This window comes from Gymnoscopelus braueri, assembly GCF_963280865.1.
Source record: "Gymnoscopelus braueri genome assembly, chromosome: 3".
Classification (NCBI taxonomy): Eukaryota; Metazoa; Chordata; class Actinopteri; order Myctophiformes; family Myctophidae; genus Gymnoscopelus; species Gymnoscopelus braueri.
In genome coordinates this window covers 2488307-2506029 of record NC_137612.1, presented here as the reverse complement: position 1 = coordinate 2506029, position 17723 = coordinate 2488307, and the positions used below count along the sequence as shown (strand labels likewise).

Here is a 17723-nt window from a genome sequence, read left to right as displayed (position 1 = left end):
ATGCTCAGGCACCTTAGTTTAGTTTTTTTCATTTTTTTTATTATCTCAGGTAATTTGTAAATATGTAGATAACTTGTCTGGCCTTCTGTTGCTCTCTTGTTTTGATCTCCTTCCCACCTGCCCCCCACCCTCTTCTTCTCCCCCCCCCCCCCCCTCTTCTTTCTATGGAAACTAACGTTGCGATGGGAACGATGTACAAAAAAGAATTTCACCCACTTTTTTACCTTGTAAACCTGTGATGTGACAATAAAACTGATTCTGATTCTGATTCTGAATGCCATTTCACCGTTGAAATGCAGAAAAAGTACTGATTTCGTCTTAGTCGTGACCAATGAGAAGCAGATTGTATTGTCTGCTAAGCTGGCACTTATGTGTCCGTCCGACCCGTCGCAAATAAAAGTTCTTTAGACCTGCAAGCCCATATCAACACTGCAAAGCATTAAATTTAGATTAAAAACCCTGGGTTAGGGTTAGGGTTAACCCTAACCCTAACCCTAACCCTGAGGGTCCCTGGACCACACCTTTGAGAACCACTGCTTTAGTATGTGAGGAGACTGTGACAGATTAGTTTTGTTTTGTTATAGAGATTATTGAACTTTCAATTTTCATAAATAATAATAATACATTATGTATGTATGTATGTATGTATGTATGTATGTATGTATGTGTGTGTGTGTGTGTGTGTGTGTGTGTGTGTGTGTGTGTGTGTGTGTGTGTGTGTGTGTGTGTGTGTGTGTGTGTGTGTGTGTGTGTGTGTGTGTGTGTGTGTGTGTGTATGTATGTATCGTAGAACAGTTAAAGGGTTGTAGTCACTCTGCTCTGCATCGTTCCTAACAACACCTCATAGCTGCTCTAAACTCGCATTAAACCACAGCCTGGTGTGGCTTATTGCTTTATTCTAACATATAGGTGTGTGTTCTCATGTTTTCTCCACCCTGCAGTGGCCGGTCACCCGTGTCAGACCAACAATGGAGGCTGCAGTAACCTGTGTCTGCTCTCACCTGGAGGAGGATACAAGTGTTCCTGTCCCACCGACTTCTACTTGGCAGCTGATGGCAAGCAGTGCATGTCCATCTGCACTGCCAGCCAGGTGATTCACCTCACCTTCACTTGTGTTACGCTGTATGACTTTATGTCTCATGTCTGCTTTTGATACATTACTGATTCTAAACATAATCCTCTGTCTCCCCCATCAGTTTGTTTGTAAGAATGAAAAGTGCATTCCGTTCTCGTGGAAATGTGACACGATAGACGACTGTGAGAACTGCTGTGAGTTGAGACCTCACACGTACACACGCAGGCACGCACACGCACACACACACACACACACACACACACACACACACACACACACACACACACACACACACACAACACACACACACACACACACACACACACACACACACACACACACACACACACACACACACACAAATCGTTGGTATGGAACGATGGACAGTTGTATGTTATGTAACTCTAGAGCAGGGCTACTCAACTTAAGATGGCTCAGGGGCCACTCAGCAAAATACCAAAAGTCCAAGGGGCCGCAAGCTGAAAATGATGGTCCTATTTTGGATTTTTCGATTTTGTAACACACACTACGCATTGTTATTGTTATAAGAAAATGTACATTTTGACATCATATTCTTTTCACTGTACCTGTTTATTTTGTGTGTATGTCCAGTGGCATCAGTTCAGCAAAAGCTAAGGTATGGCAAGGTTAGGGTTGCCAACTCCCAGAGATTGAAATAAGGGACACCTACCCTGGGCGCGCGGCAAAGCCGCGCGGCCGGGAAAAAATGGGGGTCAAACACCCCAAAAAACCCGAAATGCATAGAAAACTATGCATTATACCTGTAACAATTGATGTTTGTTTTTGAAAAAAAAATTAGCAACCCATATATTTGAACGGAAATGTATATTTTTATCCTGTGCTTAAAAAAAAAAAAAAAAAAAAAACTTTTTTTTTTTGGTTTGATCATGAGGGGCCGCCAAGACGCTGCGTTGGGGCCGCATGCGGCCCGCGGGCCGCGGGTTGAGTAGCGCTGCTCTAGAGAGTTGATGAAGCTACAGGAGGACTGTGGTCACTTGTCACTTGATATTTATGACAAACTGCAACACCTTGATGATGTCACATGACATAAGATGAAGTTACACCACACAGAGTAGCAGGTGCATGGCTCGCATTAGTGTCCAAAACATGAACTGTCAAATATGATATGAATCTAAACAAATAATTATGTGTAATAAAGTTAGATCAGTGAAGAGGTCAATTCAGTTCAACAGATTATTCCTTTGCATTATGCAGCAATTAGATTTTTCAACAGAAAGTGACACAATTAATTGTATTTGCATTATCAACAAACTATATTCCATAAAACTGTTGTCAATACGGCATACATATTTTAATCTGTTTTGGTATAAATCATACATTTCATCATCAGGAGAAACAAAGGACATCTTGCCCTTTATTTCAACACATCAACAAGATGCTGTATTGGTAGAGAGGATCCATGTTCTCTGTTACAGTGAAACTCATTTATTTGATGATTTTTCTCCTCAGCTCTCCAGGTTAAACCAACACACAACTCAACAGGTAAACAAAGATGAAAGAAGAACAACTGATCATAGATTACAGTGTAATAGAATGATGTAATGTTGTAATGAAAGTAATATGTTTTAATGTTTACTCTGTACAGAGTCTGATGATGTCAGGTTTTTGTTGGGAGGAACCAGTAACTATACTGGTTGTCTAAATAGTGATGAAACATGTGTAAAGAACGAGCTCTAGTCAGGTCTTAGACTTAGAGTATGGATGAGCTCTAGAGGAGGACATTGTTTCATGTTAGTTAGATGTATATGAGTTCTAGAGGAGGACATTGTTTCATGTTAGTTAGACGTATATGAGCTCTAGAGGAGGACATTGTTTCATGTTAGTTAGACGTATATGAGCTCTAGAGGAGGACATTGTTTCATGTTAGTTAGACGTATATGAGCTCTAGAGGAGGACATTGTTTCATGTTAGTTAGACGTATATGAGCTCTAGGAAGACATTGTTTCATATTAGTTATTTTCTTTCTCTTTGAGTATTGAAATATTAATTCAGTATCTGATGTGTTTTAAGTTCCATATGCATTCATAAAGGATTCATATGACGTATGTTTTGTTTTAATGAATTAATATTTTAAATTATAATTAACACTGCATACGATGGGACCCTTTTGTCTTTTTATTTCTTCTAAATGGTCTCTCTCTCTCTCTCTCTCTCTCTCTCTCTCTCTCTCTCTCTCTCTCTCTCTCTCTCTCTCTCTCTCTCTCTCTCTCCAGAGTCAGTGAGGTTGGTGAATGGGACTAGTGTGTGTTCAGGCAGAGTGGAGGTGAAGTCTAATCAGTCGTGGGTCTCAGTGTGTGAAGGTGACTTTGACCAGCAGGATGCAGAGGTGGTCTGTAGGGAGCTTGGCTGTGGGGCTCATTCAGTCCTCCAGGGGGCGCTCTATGGAGAAGTGAATGCTTCAATGTGGACCAAAGAGTTCCAGTGTGAAGGCAATGAGTCTGTTCTCCTGGACTGTAGAACCTCAAACTCAACTAGAAACACCAGCTCATCTAACAAGACTGTTGGACTCACCTGCTCAGGTAAAAGACAATCTATACTTTGGTTTGGATTATTACCAAAATATGAGCTATTATATGTGATATGAATCTAAAAATGTAATAAGACTTTGTTTAACTGCACAGTCTGATCATGTCAGGTTGGTGGGCGGAACCACTACCTGAACTGGTTTACTAAATAATGATTAGTTAAATGTAAATAAATCCATTTATTATTTAAGGTGCTTGTGGTGATTATTAGTGAAACATTTATGTTGAGTCACAAGAGTAGAGAGTAGAGCAAATATGGTCTCTCTGTAGTCTGGGTACAGGACCAGGTCTTACAGTGGAGTATGGGTGCAGGACCAGGTCTTACAGTGGAGTCTGGGTACAGGACCAGGTCTTACAGTGGAGTATGGATACAGGACCAGGTCTTACAGTGGAGTATGGAGCTCATCTCTAGAGGATGACTGATGATGATGATGATGATGATGATGATGATGATGATGATTGACATTTTGTTATTTTAGTTATTGTCTTTCTCATTGAGTAATGAAATATTAATTCAGTTTGTTTATGGGTTTACTGTTAGTAATTTATATTGATGTGTAATCTATTCATTTTAGGTATAGTTAATATTTGTCTTTTTCTCTTTGTGTACAAAGTTACAGTTAAACAACTTGTATCTGATGTGTTTAGAGTTCCATATGCATTCATACAGTGTACATGCAACTTCTGTTTTGGTTTAATTAATTTTCTTTCTCTCTCTCTCTCTCTCGCTCTCTCGCTCTCTCGCTCTCTCGCTCTCTCTCTCTCTCTCCAGAGTCAGTGAGGTTGGTGAATGGGACTAGTGTGTGTTCAGGCAGAGTGGAGGTGAAGTCTAATCAGTCGTGGGTCTCAGTGTGGGAAGGTGACTTTGACCAGCAGGATGCAGAGGTGGTCTGTAGGGAGCTTGGCTGTGGGGCTCATTCAGTCCTCCAGGGGGCGCTCTATGGAGAAGTGAATGCTTCAATGTGGACCAAAGAGTTCCAGTGTGAAGGCAATGAGTCTGTTCTCCTGGACTGTAGAACCTCAGACTCAACTAGAAACACCAGCTCACCTGACAAGACTATTGAACTCACCTGCTCAGGTAAAAGACAATCTATACTTTGGTTTGGATTATTACTTACCAAAATATGAGCTATTATATGTGATATGAATCTAAAAATGTAATAAGACTTGTTTAATTGCATACTCTCTGTACAGTCATATCATGTCAGGTTGGAGGGCGGAACCACTACCTGTACTGGTTTACTAAATAGTGATTAGTTAAATGTAAATAAATCAATTTATTATTTAAGGTGCTTGTGGTGATGTTTAGTGAAACATTTATGTTGAGTCACAAGAGTAGAGAGTAGAGCAAATATGGTCTCTCTGTAGTCTGGGTACAGGACCAGGTCTTACAGTGGAGTATGGGTACAGGACCAGGTCTTACAGTGGAGTATGGATACAGGACCAGGTCTTATAGTGGAGTATGGATACAGGACCAGGTCTTACAGTGGAGTATGGATACAGGACCAGGTCTTACAGTGGAGTATGGATACAGGACCAGGTCTTACAGTGGAGTATGGGTACAGGACCAGGTCTTACAGTGGAGTATGGGTACAGGACCAGGTCTTAAAGTGGAGTATGGATACAGGACCAGGTCTTACAGTGGAGTATGGGTACATGACCAGGTCTTAAAGTGGAGTATGGATACAGGACCAGGTCTTACAGTGGAGTATGGATACAGGACCAGGTCTTACAGTGGAGTATGGATACAGGACCAGGTCTTACAGTGGAGTCTGGAGCTCATCTCTAGAGGATGACTGATGATGATGATGATGATGATGATGATTGACATTGTGTTATTTTAGTTATTGTCTTTCTCATTGAGTAATGAAATATTAATTCAGTTTGTTTATGGGTTTACTGTTAGTAATTTATATTGATATGTAATCTATTCATTTTAGGTATCATTTAATATTTGTCTTTTTCTCTTTGTGTACAAAGTTACAGTTAAACAACTTGTATCTGATGTGTTTAGAGTTCCATATGCATTCATACAGTGTACATGCAACTTCTGTTTTGGTTTAATTAATTCTCTCTCTCTCTCTCTCCAGAGTCAGTGAGGTTGGTGAATGGGACTAGTGTGTGTTCAGGCAGAGTGGAGGTGAAGTCTAATCAGTCGTGGGTCTCAGTGTGTGAAGGTGACTTTGACCAGCAGGATGCAGAGGTGGTCTGTAGGGAGCTTGGCTGTGGGGCTCATTCAGTCCTCCAGGGGGCGCTCTATGGAGAAGTGAATGCATCAATTTGGACCAAAGAGTTCCAGTGTGAAGGCAACGAGTCTGTTCTCCTGGACTGTAGAACCTCAAACTCAACTAGAAACACCAGCTCATCTAAGAAGACTGTTGAACTCACCTGCTCAGGTAAAATACACTATATTTTGGTTTGAATAATTACTTTCCAAAATATGAAGTATTAGATGTGATAAGAATCTAAAAATCACACCCAGTTTGAAGTGGGCGGTGTGGTCATCACAGTGGTCATCATAGTGATGGAAGCTCACTTTTTAAAAAAATGATTTTTTGAAGTGCATAATCCTATTTATAGGTTATTAAAGTCATCATGTGTCTCGCTAGCCAATCACAGTGCTGAATAGAGTCAGCCAATAGAGTCAGCCAATCACAGTACAGCTAGGGGTGTACTAATGAGCCAATCACAATACAGCTAATGAGGTGTCCCAACCCCACTTATAGGGGCGGCTACCCCACCCAAAAATGCTGCACATAGTGTGAAGTGGGTGGTGTGGTCATCACAGTGGTCATCATAGTGATGGAAGCTCACTTCAAAAAAAATATGGATTTTTTGAAGTGCATAATCCTATTTATAGGTTATTAATGTCGTCATGTGTCTTGCTAGCCAATCACAGTGCTGAATAGAGTCAGCCAATAGAGTCAGCCAATCACAGTAGAGCTAGGGGTGTACTAATGAGCCAATCACAATACAGCTAATGAGGTGTCCCAACCCCACTTATAGGGGCGGCTACCCCACCCAAAAATGCTGCACATAGTTAACATTATGACAGTGAAGATATCGATATCACTCAATTCAATTAACGTTATTTGTTATAAACAAACCGTTAATTTTCATTCCTGTATACATTTTATTGTCTCCGCCAGAAGTGGAGAGTATGTTTTCGTTCTTGTCCTTCCGTGTGTCCCCCCGTCTCAGCCAAGCTAACATTGGTCAAGCTTCACGTGACACGTGACAATATTGTTGTCACCAATGCTCTGATTGGCTAGCGAGACGCATGATGACATAGAAACCTATAAATAGCAAATGTGCTTCAAAAAATCATTCATATTTTTTGAGCTTCCATCAGCCAAGCTAACATTGGTCAAGTGACACGTGACAATATGTAATATAAATAGGTAAGACAGGATTAATCAGGAACAGTACTGGTTGTCTCCGCCGGAGGCGGAGAGTATGTTTTCGCTTCGTCCCGCTGTGTGTTCACCTCCCTCCTAGCCAAGCTAACACTGGTCAAGCTCCACGTGACACGTGTCAATATGTTGACACCAATGCCTTTGATTGGCTAGCGAGACGCATGACGAAATAAAATCCTATAAATAGGTGTGTCACTTCAAAAAGCCATTTATGTTTTTGAAATGAGGTAATACAGGATCAATCAGTCTTGATTGGAACAGTACCTTCCAGTACAAATCACCCGTCCGTGCGTGTGTGTGTCCCTCTGAGAACACCTAACATTGATCAAGCAAAGGCGCAGAAGGCCAAAGCTAAGAAAGCATACTCATCTACAACAGTAACACAGAAGAGGACTATAGAGTTGAATTGATCCCACAACAAGGCCGAAGTCTTAATACTGTAACAATTGGCCACCTTGATCAAATACATTATGTAGCACTAGAGAAAACTGACATAGATCAAACACACCAATCAACTGCTGAAACTGTTCAAGACAATGAAGATGAAGAAGACAGACAAGCATTTGAACAAACCAGTCAATTACGAGGACTCCCATATGACACATTGCTTCAAGAAGAACATTTTTTAGATGCAGACACTACATATTCAGTTGCCCCTGCAGAACACCAAAAACCACGCGCATTCTACCAAGACGACCCGTTCTACCAAGACGACCCGTGCTATTAAAATAGCACGGGTCTGCTGGCGGAGACTTGTGCTCTGAGGATTTTCTAGTTTTCATCTGTTTTTATATAAGTCATACATTTCATCATTCACTCATTCCCAGCGTGTGGATATCAAATAAATATCATCAAACAGGAGAATCAAAGGACATCTTGTCCTGTATTCCAACGCATCAACAAGCTGCTGTATTAGTAGAGAGGATCCATGTACTCTGTTAAAGTGAAACTCATGTATTTGATGATTTTTCTCCTCAGTTCTCCAGGTTAAACCAACACACAACTCAACAGGTAAACAAAGATGAAAGAAGAACAATTGAAAGTAGATCACAGTCTTGAAGGTGTTTTAATTAAAGTAATACTTTTTACTGCTTATTCTCTGTACAGAGTCTGATGATGTCAGGTTGGTGGGAGGAACCAGTCAATGTAGTGGCATGCTGGAGATGAAACACCAGGGAGAGTGGAGACCATTGTTGGCTTGGTTTGACTGGAACAGGATGTCATCATCTGTAGTGTGTAGACAGCTGGACTGTGGCGTTGCTGTCTCAACAGAATTTACTTCTCTTTCTATGCGTCAAGCTGGATGGGTGATTCCATCTTCCTGTGTTGGCTCTGAGTCTTCACTGATGGAGTGTGGACCAGTAAAGTCTTATGATTCTACTGTCACACTGAAGGTGAACTGTTCAGGTAAAACAATTACTTCAACAAAGACACTAATCTTTACACTCTCTTATATCATTGCTCTCTCTCTCACACACTCTATAGCTTGTCTCTACTGTGCATATCTGTCTCTCTCTCTCTCTCTCTCTCTCTCTCTCTCTCTCTCTCTCTCTCTCTCTCTCTCTCTCTCTCTCTCTCTCTCTCTCTCTCTCTCTCTCTATATATATATATATATATATATATATATATATATATATATATATATAATGTTTTAAAAGTTGTGTCAATATCGAAATGCATTTAAAATGTGCCATTTCTGTTCATCTGGAGTTCAGTTTATTCAGTGCATTTAAAATAATGATTTGACACGTGTACATAACTCCATTTGTTATTTAAGTTGTCTTGTGATGTTATTTTACTAGTTAAATGCAGATTGAGTCACATGACTTGATAGTAGAGCAGATCTATGTTGAGACTTATAGTATGTAAAGTTCCAGATGCATTCTTTAAAGATGCACGTTTCCATTGTTGTAGTTTAATACATGAATATTTTAAATTATAACGCTCACTCTCTCTCCATATTATGCAATAAATCCCCCCCCCCCCCCCCCCCCCCGCTCTCCCTCTCTCCCTCCAGAGTCAGTGAGGTTGGTGAATGGGACTAGTGTGTGTTCAGGCAGAGTGGAGGTGAAGTCTAATCAGTCGTGGGTCTCAGTGTGTGAAGGTGACTTTGACCAGCAGGATGCACAGGTGGTCTGTAGGCAGCTTGGCTGTGGGCCTCCTTCAGTCCTCCAAGGGGCGCTCTATGGAGAAGTGGAGGGTTCAATGTGGTCCAAAGAGTTCCAGTGTGAAGGCAGTGAGTCTGTTCTCCTGGACTGTAGAACTTCAGACTCAACTAGAAACACCAGCTCACCTGACAAGACTGTTGGACTCACCTGTTCAGGTAAAAGATAAACTATAACTTATGATTATTACTTATTAAGATATGAAGTATTATATGTGATATGAATCTAAAAGTGCTGCATACATTTGTAATAACATTAGGAGAGTGAAGACATCTTTATAACCAAATTCAATTCAGTCCAATGGATTATCTCTTGGCATAATGCAGTTATTAGAATCACAGTTAACAAAATGAAAGTTATTTGCAATCATCAAACAAACTGTTAATTAATATTCCTGAATACAACTTATTTTCATCAATAAATATAATCAAATGGGAGAAACAAGGGACATCTTGTCCTGTATTTGAATACATCAACAAGCTGCTGTATTGGTAGAGAGGATCCATGTACTCTGTTACAGTGAAACTCATTTATTTGATGATTTTTCTCCTCAGCTCTCCATGTTACACCAACACACAACTCAACAGGTAAACAAAGATGAAAGAAGAAAAACTGATTATAGATTACAGTCTTGAAGGTCTTGTTATATGTTTTACTGCTTACTCTACAAAGTCTGTCTGCCTGCCTGCCTGCCTGCCTGCCTGCCTGCCTGCCTGCCTGCCTGCCTGCCTGCGTGCGTGCGTGCATGCATGCGTGCGTGCGTGAGAGAGGGGCATTACTTCCATATATATTAATGCACTTCATCCTTCATTACTCCTATGAAATCCAAGAAAAAATGGCCGCTGTCTTGCCTGTTTGATGAGTGATTGTTGAAACAAACGAGGCGCCTCTTTTACAGTTCTTGTGCACTAGTGCTACTGCTGCTCACACATATCTGATCAGATGTTTTTGTTGCAGCACAGCAGCAGTCGGGTAGCCTGGGATCCAGACTGCTTCGCTAGGTTCGGTCGATTTTGTTTCTCCCTCGCTATACAGTCTGGAAAGTCTCTTATCTCTGTGCAGAGCACGGGTGAAAACGACCCGCGGCTTCTGATTGGTCTTTAGTCTTGGGGGGGGGGGGGGGGGGGGGGGCAGTGTTGTCCGATGTAAAACTCAAGTCACTTCCTGACTTGCCTACGTCATTAAAATACGACTCAAATGGAGGCTGGTCAGACTGATAAGTGAAGTGAGAAAAAAAATCAGCCGAACGTAGTGAATCAGGCTGGATCCCAGGCTAGCAATTGGGGTCTAATCACCCTGCCGGGGTTTATTTCTCAATAATGACCTGCTCCCCATTCATTATCGTACTTATTAAGGCCGCTCAGTGCTTTCACTTCAGCACAATCGGAAAGCGTTATGTGCTATATTGATCTCGCCATTTAAACAACTTGTAGTAATCATGTATCCTCTGTTGTGGTTAAATATTTAATCTTTTAAGTAGTAATTATTTCTCTCTCTCTCTCTCTCTCTCTCTCTCTCTCTCTCTCTCTCTCTCTCTCAGTGAGGTTGGTGAATGGGAATAGTTCATGTTCAGGCAGAGTGGAGGTGAAGTCTAATCAGTCGTGGGTCTCAGTGTGTGAAGGTGACTTTGACCAGCAGGATGCAGAGGTGGTCTGTAGGGAGCTTGGCTGTGTGGGCTCCTTCAGTCCTCCAGGGGGCGCTCCATGGAGAAGTTGACACTCCTATGTGGACCAAAGAGTTCCAGTGTGAAGGAAACGAGTCTGTTCTCCTGGACTGTAGAACTTCAAACTCAGCTAGTAACACCAGCTCACCTAACAGGACTGTTGAACTCACCTGTTCAGGTAAAAGACAAGCTATTTTCTTGCTTTGGTTTAATATTCTATAATACAAGTAATTGTATTGCATTAAAGGATCTACACCATGAATTTAAAAAAAATATTTGATATTTAATATCATATGGTGTATGTCCCTCAAACCTTTTTCAAAAGGTTTGAGCCTAAATCATCACTCAGATATACTCATCCCAAGTCAATTGTCTCTGGCTTATACAGCACTTTCAGCTGCAATACCAAAACGTCCTCTTGGGCAGGGGGGGGGGGCTACTGAGCAATTCTGTCTGTTAATAAAAAAAAAAATTAAACAAAATTATAAAAAAAAAAAATGGAAAAATTCTGCATAAAAAGAAGCATCTAAGAAAAATACAAAATAAAAAAAAAAACACTTTGAACATTTTTGAACAATTCCACCAAGTGTTTGAGGTGCCTGTTTCACCCACTTCCGGGGGGCGGAGCCAAAATCCGAGCCCAAAGTATTTGTTCGTAGACCCCCACTTAGGGGGGGTAGAAAAGGTTTCGGAGCGATTCGGGCACTTTTCATTTAACATTGGGTTTGCCATCATTAATGTTTGTGATGTCAGAAACATTGCCATTCTGAGATCGCCTGTTCAGACACGCCCATTCTGGAAATCCATGAAATGAGAAGGAATGACTGAATTAAAAAAAAAAACATTTTTTGGGGTACAAGAGACACTGGGGACCCCAAAAAATACAAAAAAAACAAGAAAAAAGTGATTTTCATGGTGTAGACCCTTTAATGTTTAGGCTATTGCCACTTTACAGTGATAGTGCTAGGTGACACCACGGCGCTAGTTAGGAGATAATGTTAAATGTCAAATAGAAAGAGTATGGAGGTTAGACTTCCATGAGCTCTTGATGATGATGATGATGATGATGATGATGATGACTAGCATTGTTTTGTTAATGTTGTTTTTTCAGAGTCAGTGAGGTTGGTGAATGGGACTAGTGTGTGTTCAGGCAGAGTGGAGGTGAAGTCTAATCAGTCGTGGGTCTCAGTGTGTGAAGGTGACTTTGACCAGCAGGATGCAGAGGTGGTCTGTAGGGAGCTTGGCTGTGGGGCTCCTTCAGTCCTCCAGGGGGCGCTCCATGGAGAAGTTGACACTTCAATGTGGACCAAAGAGTTCCAGTGTGAAGGCAGTGAGTCTGTTCTCCTGGACTGTGGAACTTCAAACTCAACTAGTAACACCAGCTCACCTAACAAGACCGTTGAACTCACCTGTTCAGGTAAAAGACGAGCTATTTTCTTGCTTTGGTTTAATATTCTATAATACAAGTAATGGTTTGTATTGCATTCATATTTACGCTATTGCCACTTTACAGTGATTGATAATATCAGGTTGGTGGAGGAACCAGTAACTGTTCTGGTAAACTGGAGCTGAAACACCAGGGAGAGTGGAGGCCAGTGGATGGTGGGTTTCACTGGAACTTGAAGTCATCATCTGTAGTGTGTAGACAGCTGGACTGTGGCTCTGCTGTTTCAACAGAAAGGAGTTCTGGTTTTACACATCAACCTGTATGGAGGATTACACCTTACTGTGCTGGTTCTGAGTCTTCACTGAGCGACTGTGTCATGATGGAGACTTTTGGTATCAAACGGAAAGGTTTGATTACAGGCAGACCCACAGTGATCTGTTCAGGTAACGAAAAACAATGACTTGAACAATGACAGCAATCTTTAAAGTCACTTATTTAATCTGTCATGGAGGCTTTTAGTCTCCTATGAGCTATTGGGAGGATCTGATGATGATTAGTTTTTAGTTTTTTTTTCCCCCTCTTTACTTAATTGTGAATGTGTTTTTTATTGATTAATTATGTATTTCCATATGTATGAATTCATTCTAGGCTGAGTATATTGCTATTTGTCATTCTCTGTGTGTGTGTTTAAGGGTTCATTAAAATACTTGCGTGTGATGTGTTTAGATTTCAAAATGCATCCATAATGGATTCATATATATATAGGCAATAGTGGATTTGTGAAATTATCTTTAAAAATCTCTCTCTCTCTCTCCAGAGTCAGTGAGGTTGGTGAATGGGACTAGTGTGTGTTCAGGCAGAGTGGAGGTGAAGTCTAATCAGTCTTGGGTCTCAGTGTATGAAGGTGACTTTGACCAGCAGGATGCAGATGTGGTCTGTAGGCAGCTTGGCTGTGGGGCTCCTTCAGTCCTCCAGGGGGCGCTCTATGGAGAAGTGAATGCATCAATGTGGACCAAAGAGTTCCAGTGTGAAGGCAGTGAGTCTGTTCTCCTGGACTGTAGAACCTCAAATAAAAACACCAGCTCACCTGACAAGACTGTTGGACTCACCTGCTCAGGTAAAAAGCAAACTACACTTTAGGTTTGGGTTATCATTGTATAATGAACATAATAGTTTGGGGTGTTTTTATGTTTACTTTCTTGGCTCTACAGAGTCTGATGATGTAAGGTTGGTTGAAGGAACCAATAACTGTACTGGTCTACTGGAGATGAAACACCAGGGAGAGTGGAGACCAGTGGATGGTTGGTCTGCCTGGAACCTGAAGTCATCATCTGTAGTGTGTAGACAGCTGGACTGTGGCTCTGCTGTTTCAACAGAAAGGAGTTCTGGTTCTACACATAAACCTACGTGGAGGATTACATCTTCCTGTGTTGGGTCTGAGTCTTCACTGAGGGAGTGTGGAACACAGATGTCTGCTACTTCCTTGTACATACTGGAGGTGATCTGTTCAGGTAACAAACTACTACTTCTTCAACAACAGTAATATTTACAGGGTACGGCCACAACCCCAGCCCTGGGTGCTGCACCCTCAGCCCTGGGTGCTGCAACCCCACGACTGCAACCCCAGGAGGTTATGAACTAAATATGAATGTGTTCATGTATTTTTACTGTATATATTGTTTTGTAGTGATGCAACAATATTGTCATTATCGTGATATCACAATAAAAAATATATCTCAATATTATTATGGGTCTCTGACGGCAACTTCCCTCGGTGTTCATTTTGAATTGTGTTGTTTTGTTTGAACAGCAGTAATGAGAGTGATTGTTAATACCGCTGAAAATCATGTTTTTTATCATCAGCCTATCAAAGTGTACGACTTGAAATGTACTACTCTCTCTCTCTCTCTCTCTCCAGAGTCAGTGAGGTTGGTGAATGGGACTAGTTCATGTTCAGGCAGAGTGGAGGTGAAGTCTAATCAGTCGTGGATCTCAGTGTGTGAAGGTGATTTTGACAAGCAGGATGCAGAGGTGGTCTGTAGGCAGCTTGGCTGTGGGGCTCCTTCAGTCCTCCAGGGGGCGCTCTATGGAGAAGTGAACACTTCAATGTGGACCAAAGAGTTCCAGTGTGAAGGCAACGAGTCTGTTCTCCTGGACTGTAGAACATTAGACTCAACTAGAAACACCAGCTCACCTAACAAGACTGTTGAACTCACCTGCTTTGGTAAAATACAAACTATATTTTTAGTTTGGATTATAACTTTCTAATGAAATTAAATGTTTTTCTTTAATGTTTACTTGTTACTCTCTTGACTCTGTACAGAGTCTGCTGATATCAGGTTGGTGGGAGGAATCAGTAACTGCATTGGTATACTGGAGATGAAACACCAGGGAACATGGAGACCAGTGGATGGTTGGTCTGACTGGAACCTCAAGTCATCAGCTGTAGTGTGTAGACAGCTGGACTGTGGCTCTGCTTTATCAAGAAAGTGTAATTCTGGTTTTACGCATGAACCTGTTTGGTGGATTTCATCTTCCTGTGTTGGGTCTGAGTCTTCACTGAGAGAGTGTGGAACAAAGGTTTCTGGTAATTCCACTGCCAGACTGGAGGTGATCTGTTCAGGTAAAACAGTGACTTCCTCAATGGCATATTTACATTATTCTATCTGTCTGTCTGTCTGTCTGTCTGTCTGAGCTGATTATTGCAGATCTTGACATGAGTCTTTATGTTGTCAAGATTTTCCTCAGTTTAGAATCAGACACAGAGTCATCTCTCTGTTTAGAGACAATGATGTTTACAATCAAATGATTTCCAATATTTTTTTCTTTGTCTCATTTGACCTTATTGTATTTTTCTCTCTCTGTTTGTAAATCTGTTGTTTCAGTCAATCACCTCTGTCTTGTTACAGATCTGCCATTTAATCCAAGCATCACCTTCTACTCTTCCTCCATGAACGGGGTTTCTGAGGGCCAGCATCAGGGGCCACAGGTGATGGAGGGTTCCAGCTTCTCCATCAGCTGCTCCATCCAGCCACAGTACCCAGGAGGCTCCTTCCACCTCACCTTCACTGGATCCAACACATCACACACTTACATCCTGCCAGCTGTCAATCACTCTGACAACTTCCTGTTCCCGGCAGCAAACCACACCCACCAAGGGAACGACAGCAGTTTCAACACAACACACAACCACACCCAGCCACCTGTCAATCACTCCGACAACTTCCTGTTACCGGCAGCAAACCACACCCACCAAGGGAACGACAGCAGTTTCAACACAACACACAACCACACCCAGCCAGCTGTCAATCAATCTGACAACTTCCTGTTTACCAACCTCCTGTTTCCTGAAGCAAACCACACCCACGAAGGGAACGACAGCAGTTTCAACACAACACACAACCACACCCAGCCAGCTGTCAATCATTCTGACAACTTCCTGTTACCGGCAGCAGACCACACCCACCAAGGGAACTACAGCAGTTTCAACACAACACACACCTACATCCAGCCACCTGTCAATCATTCTGCCAACTTACTGTTTGCCAACTTCCTGTTTCCTGAAGCAAACCACACCCACCAAGGAAATTACAGCTGTGTGTTTCACATCAATGTTTTTAATCATAACTTCTCCTCTGAGAGCGAGATCCTCTCTCTCACTGTCACAGGTAATATGAATGAAATTAACTTTTCAAATTACAATATGAATCACAATCAAAGAAGCATATATAATTTAACCAATAACATGAATTGTTACCATATTAAGAAATACATTTTTTTAATGAGAGTGGTTCCTTAGATGATGTTTGATGACGTTCTAACACATTTCTCTCACAGCTTCTCATCTAACATCTAACATCACCAAAGTTATCATAATGCTGCTGCTGCTGCTGATAATCAGTGTCCTCTATCGCTTCTGGAGGGTAATTACACGTCTTTATTCAACTTTATGTATCCTTATTTTATACAAGATTGTAATGTAAATGAAGAAGTTATGGAATGTTGCGATGTTTTTATTGAAGAGAACCTGATCTGATCCAGTAAATTAAAGTTGGATGTGTTTCTCCAGGCCACCAGAGGGCAGAGAGAAGGAGCGGAGAACGTTGAGTTGGTGTATTATAACGTCAGACGAGAGAACGTTGAGATAGTTTATTATAACGTTGCTGGTTCTGATGCTGAAGCTGCTGGACCCAGTGAAGAAGAAGAAGAATATGATGACATAGATCTACCAGATGGACCCAGAGTAGAGACAGAATACCACCAGTATGAAGACATAGATCTACCAGATGGATCCAGAGTAGAGACAGAATACCACCAGTATGAAGAGGTGGATCTACAAGGAGGTTCTGAAGCTGTACCCAGTGTAGCAGCAGGAGTCCATGTGTATGAGGTGGATCATCCAGTTGTCATCACTCAAGTCTGACTTGATACTGGAGACACATTCATCTATGCTGGTGACAGTGATTAGGCCTCAAATTGGTCAAAAATAGGACTGAAACTATTGATTAACTATTGACTTAGAGGTCATGTCCACAGAGAGCGTCTTTTCAGTTGGCAGCGCCAGCCTGCCATGTATTTCTATGGTAAAGGCAGTCTGTCATGTATTTCTATGATAAAGACAGTCTTTCATGTATTTCTATGGTAAAGGCAGTCTGTCATGTATTTCTATGGTAAAGACAGTCTGTCATGTATTTCTATGGACAGTCTGCCATGTATTTCTATGGTAAAGACAGTCTGTCATGTATTTCTATGGACAGTCTGCCATGTATTTCTATGGTAAAGACAGTCTGTCATGTATTTCTATGGTAAAGACAGTCTGCCATGTATTTCTATGGTAAAGACAGTCTGTCATGTATTTCTATGGTAAAGGCAGTCTGTCCTGATCTCGGGTGAGGACAAGTTGCAAGTTGAGGAAGCTCTCAGCTCTGAAATCCGTACCTGGCTTACCGATAACAAACTGTCTCTACACCTTGGGAAAACTGAATCCATCCTATTTGGGACCAGACATTCCCTCAGTAAAATTAAGGTAAATGACTTCAAGGTCAAAGTCGATGACACAATCATCACTAGCAAAGAAGAGATTACCTATTTGGGATGTATTCTTGACAAATACCTGACAGGTGAAAGCATGGCAACAAAGGTGGTCAAAGGAGTAAACCAGAGAACCAGATTTATGAGTTTCCTCTTTTGTCAACCCTCAGGCCCTCAGGACCCTCTCAGGGGCCCTGATTCAGCCCCTTTTTGACTATGCTAGCTCCTCTTGGTACTCCAACACCTCAGTGTCACTGCAGACTAAGCTTCAAACCTCCCAAAACAAACTGATCCGACTACTTCTCGGACTGGAGCCCATGACCCACCTCTCTCCCACTCACTTTGCCAGCCTAGGCTGGCTCAGGGTGGAAGACAGGGTTAAACAACTAAAAATGGGTCTGGTCTTCAAAATTGTAAAT

At 41.6% G+C, this 17723-nt stretch overlaps 1 protein-coding gene across 1 annotated transcript in view; it reads left to right on the top strand.

The window, feature by feature from the left end:
- The window catches only part of LOC308082960 (uncharacterized protein), a gene marked incomplete at its 5' end in the record, with an annotated part of 29651 nt that extends 12843 nt beyond the window's left edge, over positions 1-16808 (top strand). Inside the window, 5 exons of the mRNA XM_080425040.1 lie at positions 8358-8452; positions 14827-14896; positions 15183-15941; positions 16111-16196; positions 16343-16808. Of these exons, the coding sequence (XP_080281166.1) occupies positions 8358-8452; positions 14827-14896; positions 15183-15941; positions 16111-16196; positions 16343-16696 (1364 nt within the window). The 3' untranslated portion in view covers positions 16697-16808. The remainder of the gene's footprint in view (positions 1-8357; positions 8453-14826; positions 14897-15182; positions 15942-16110; positions 16197-16342) is intronic.
- Positions 16809-17723: the final 915 nt, after the last annotated feature.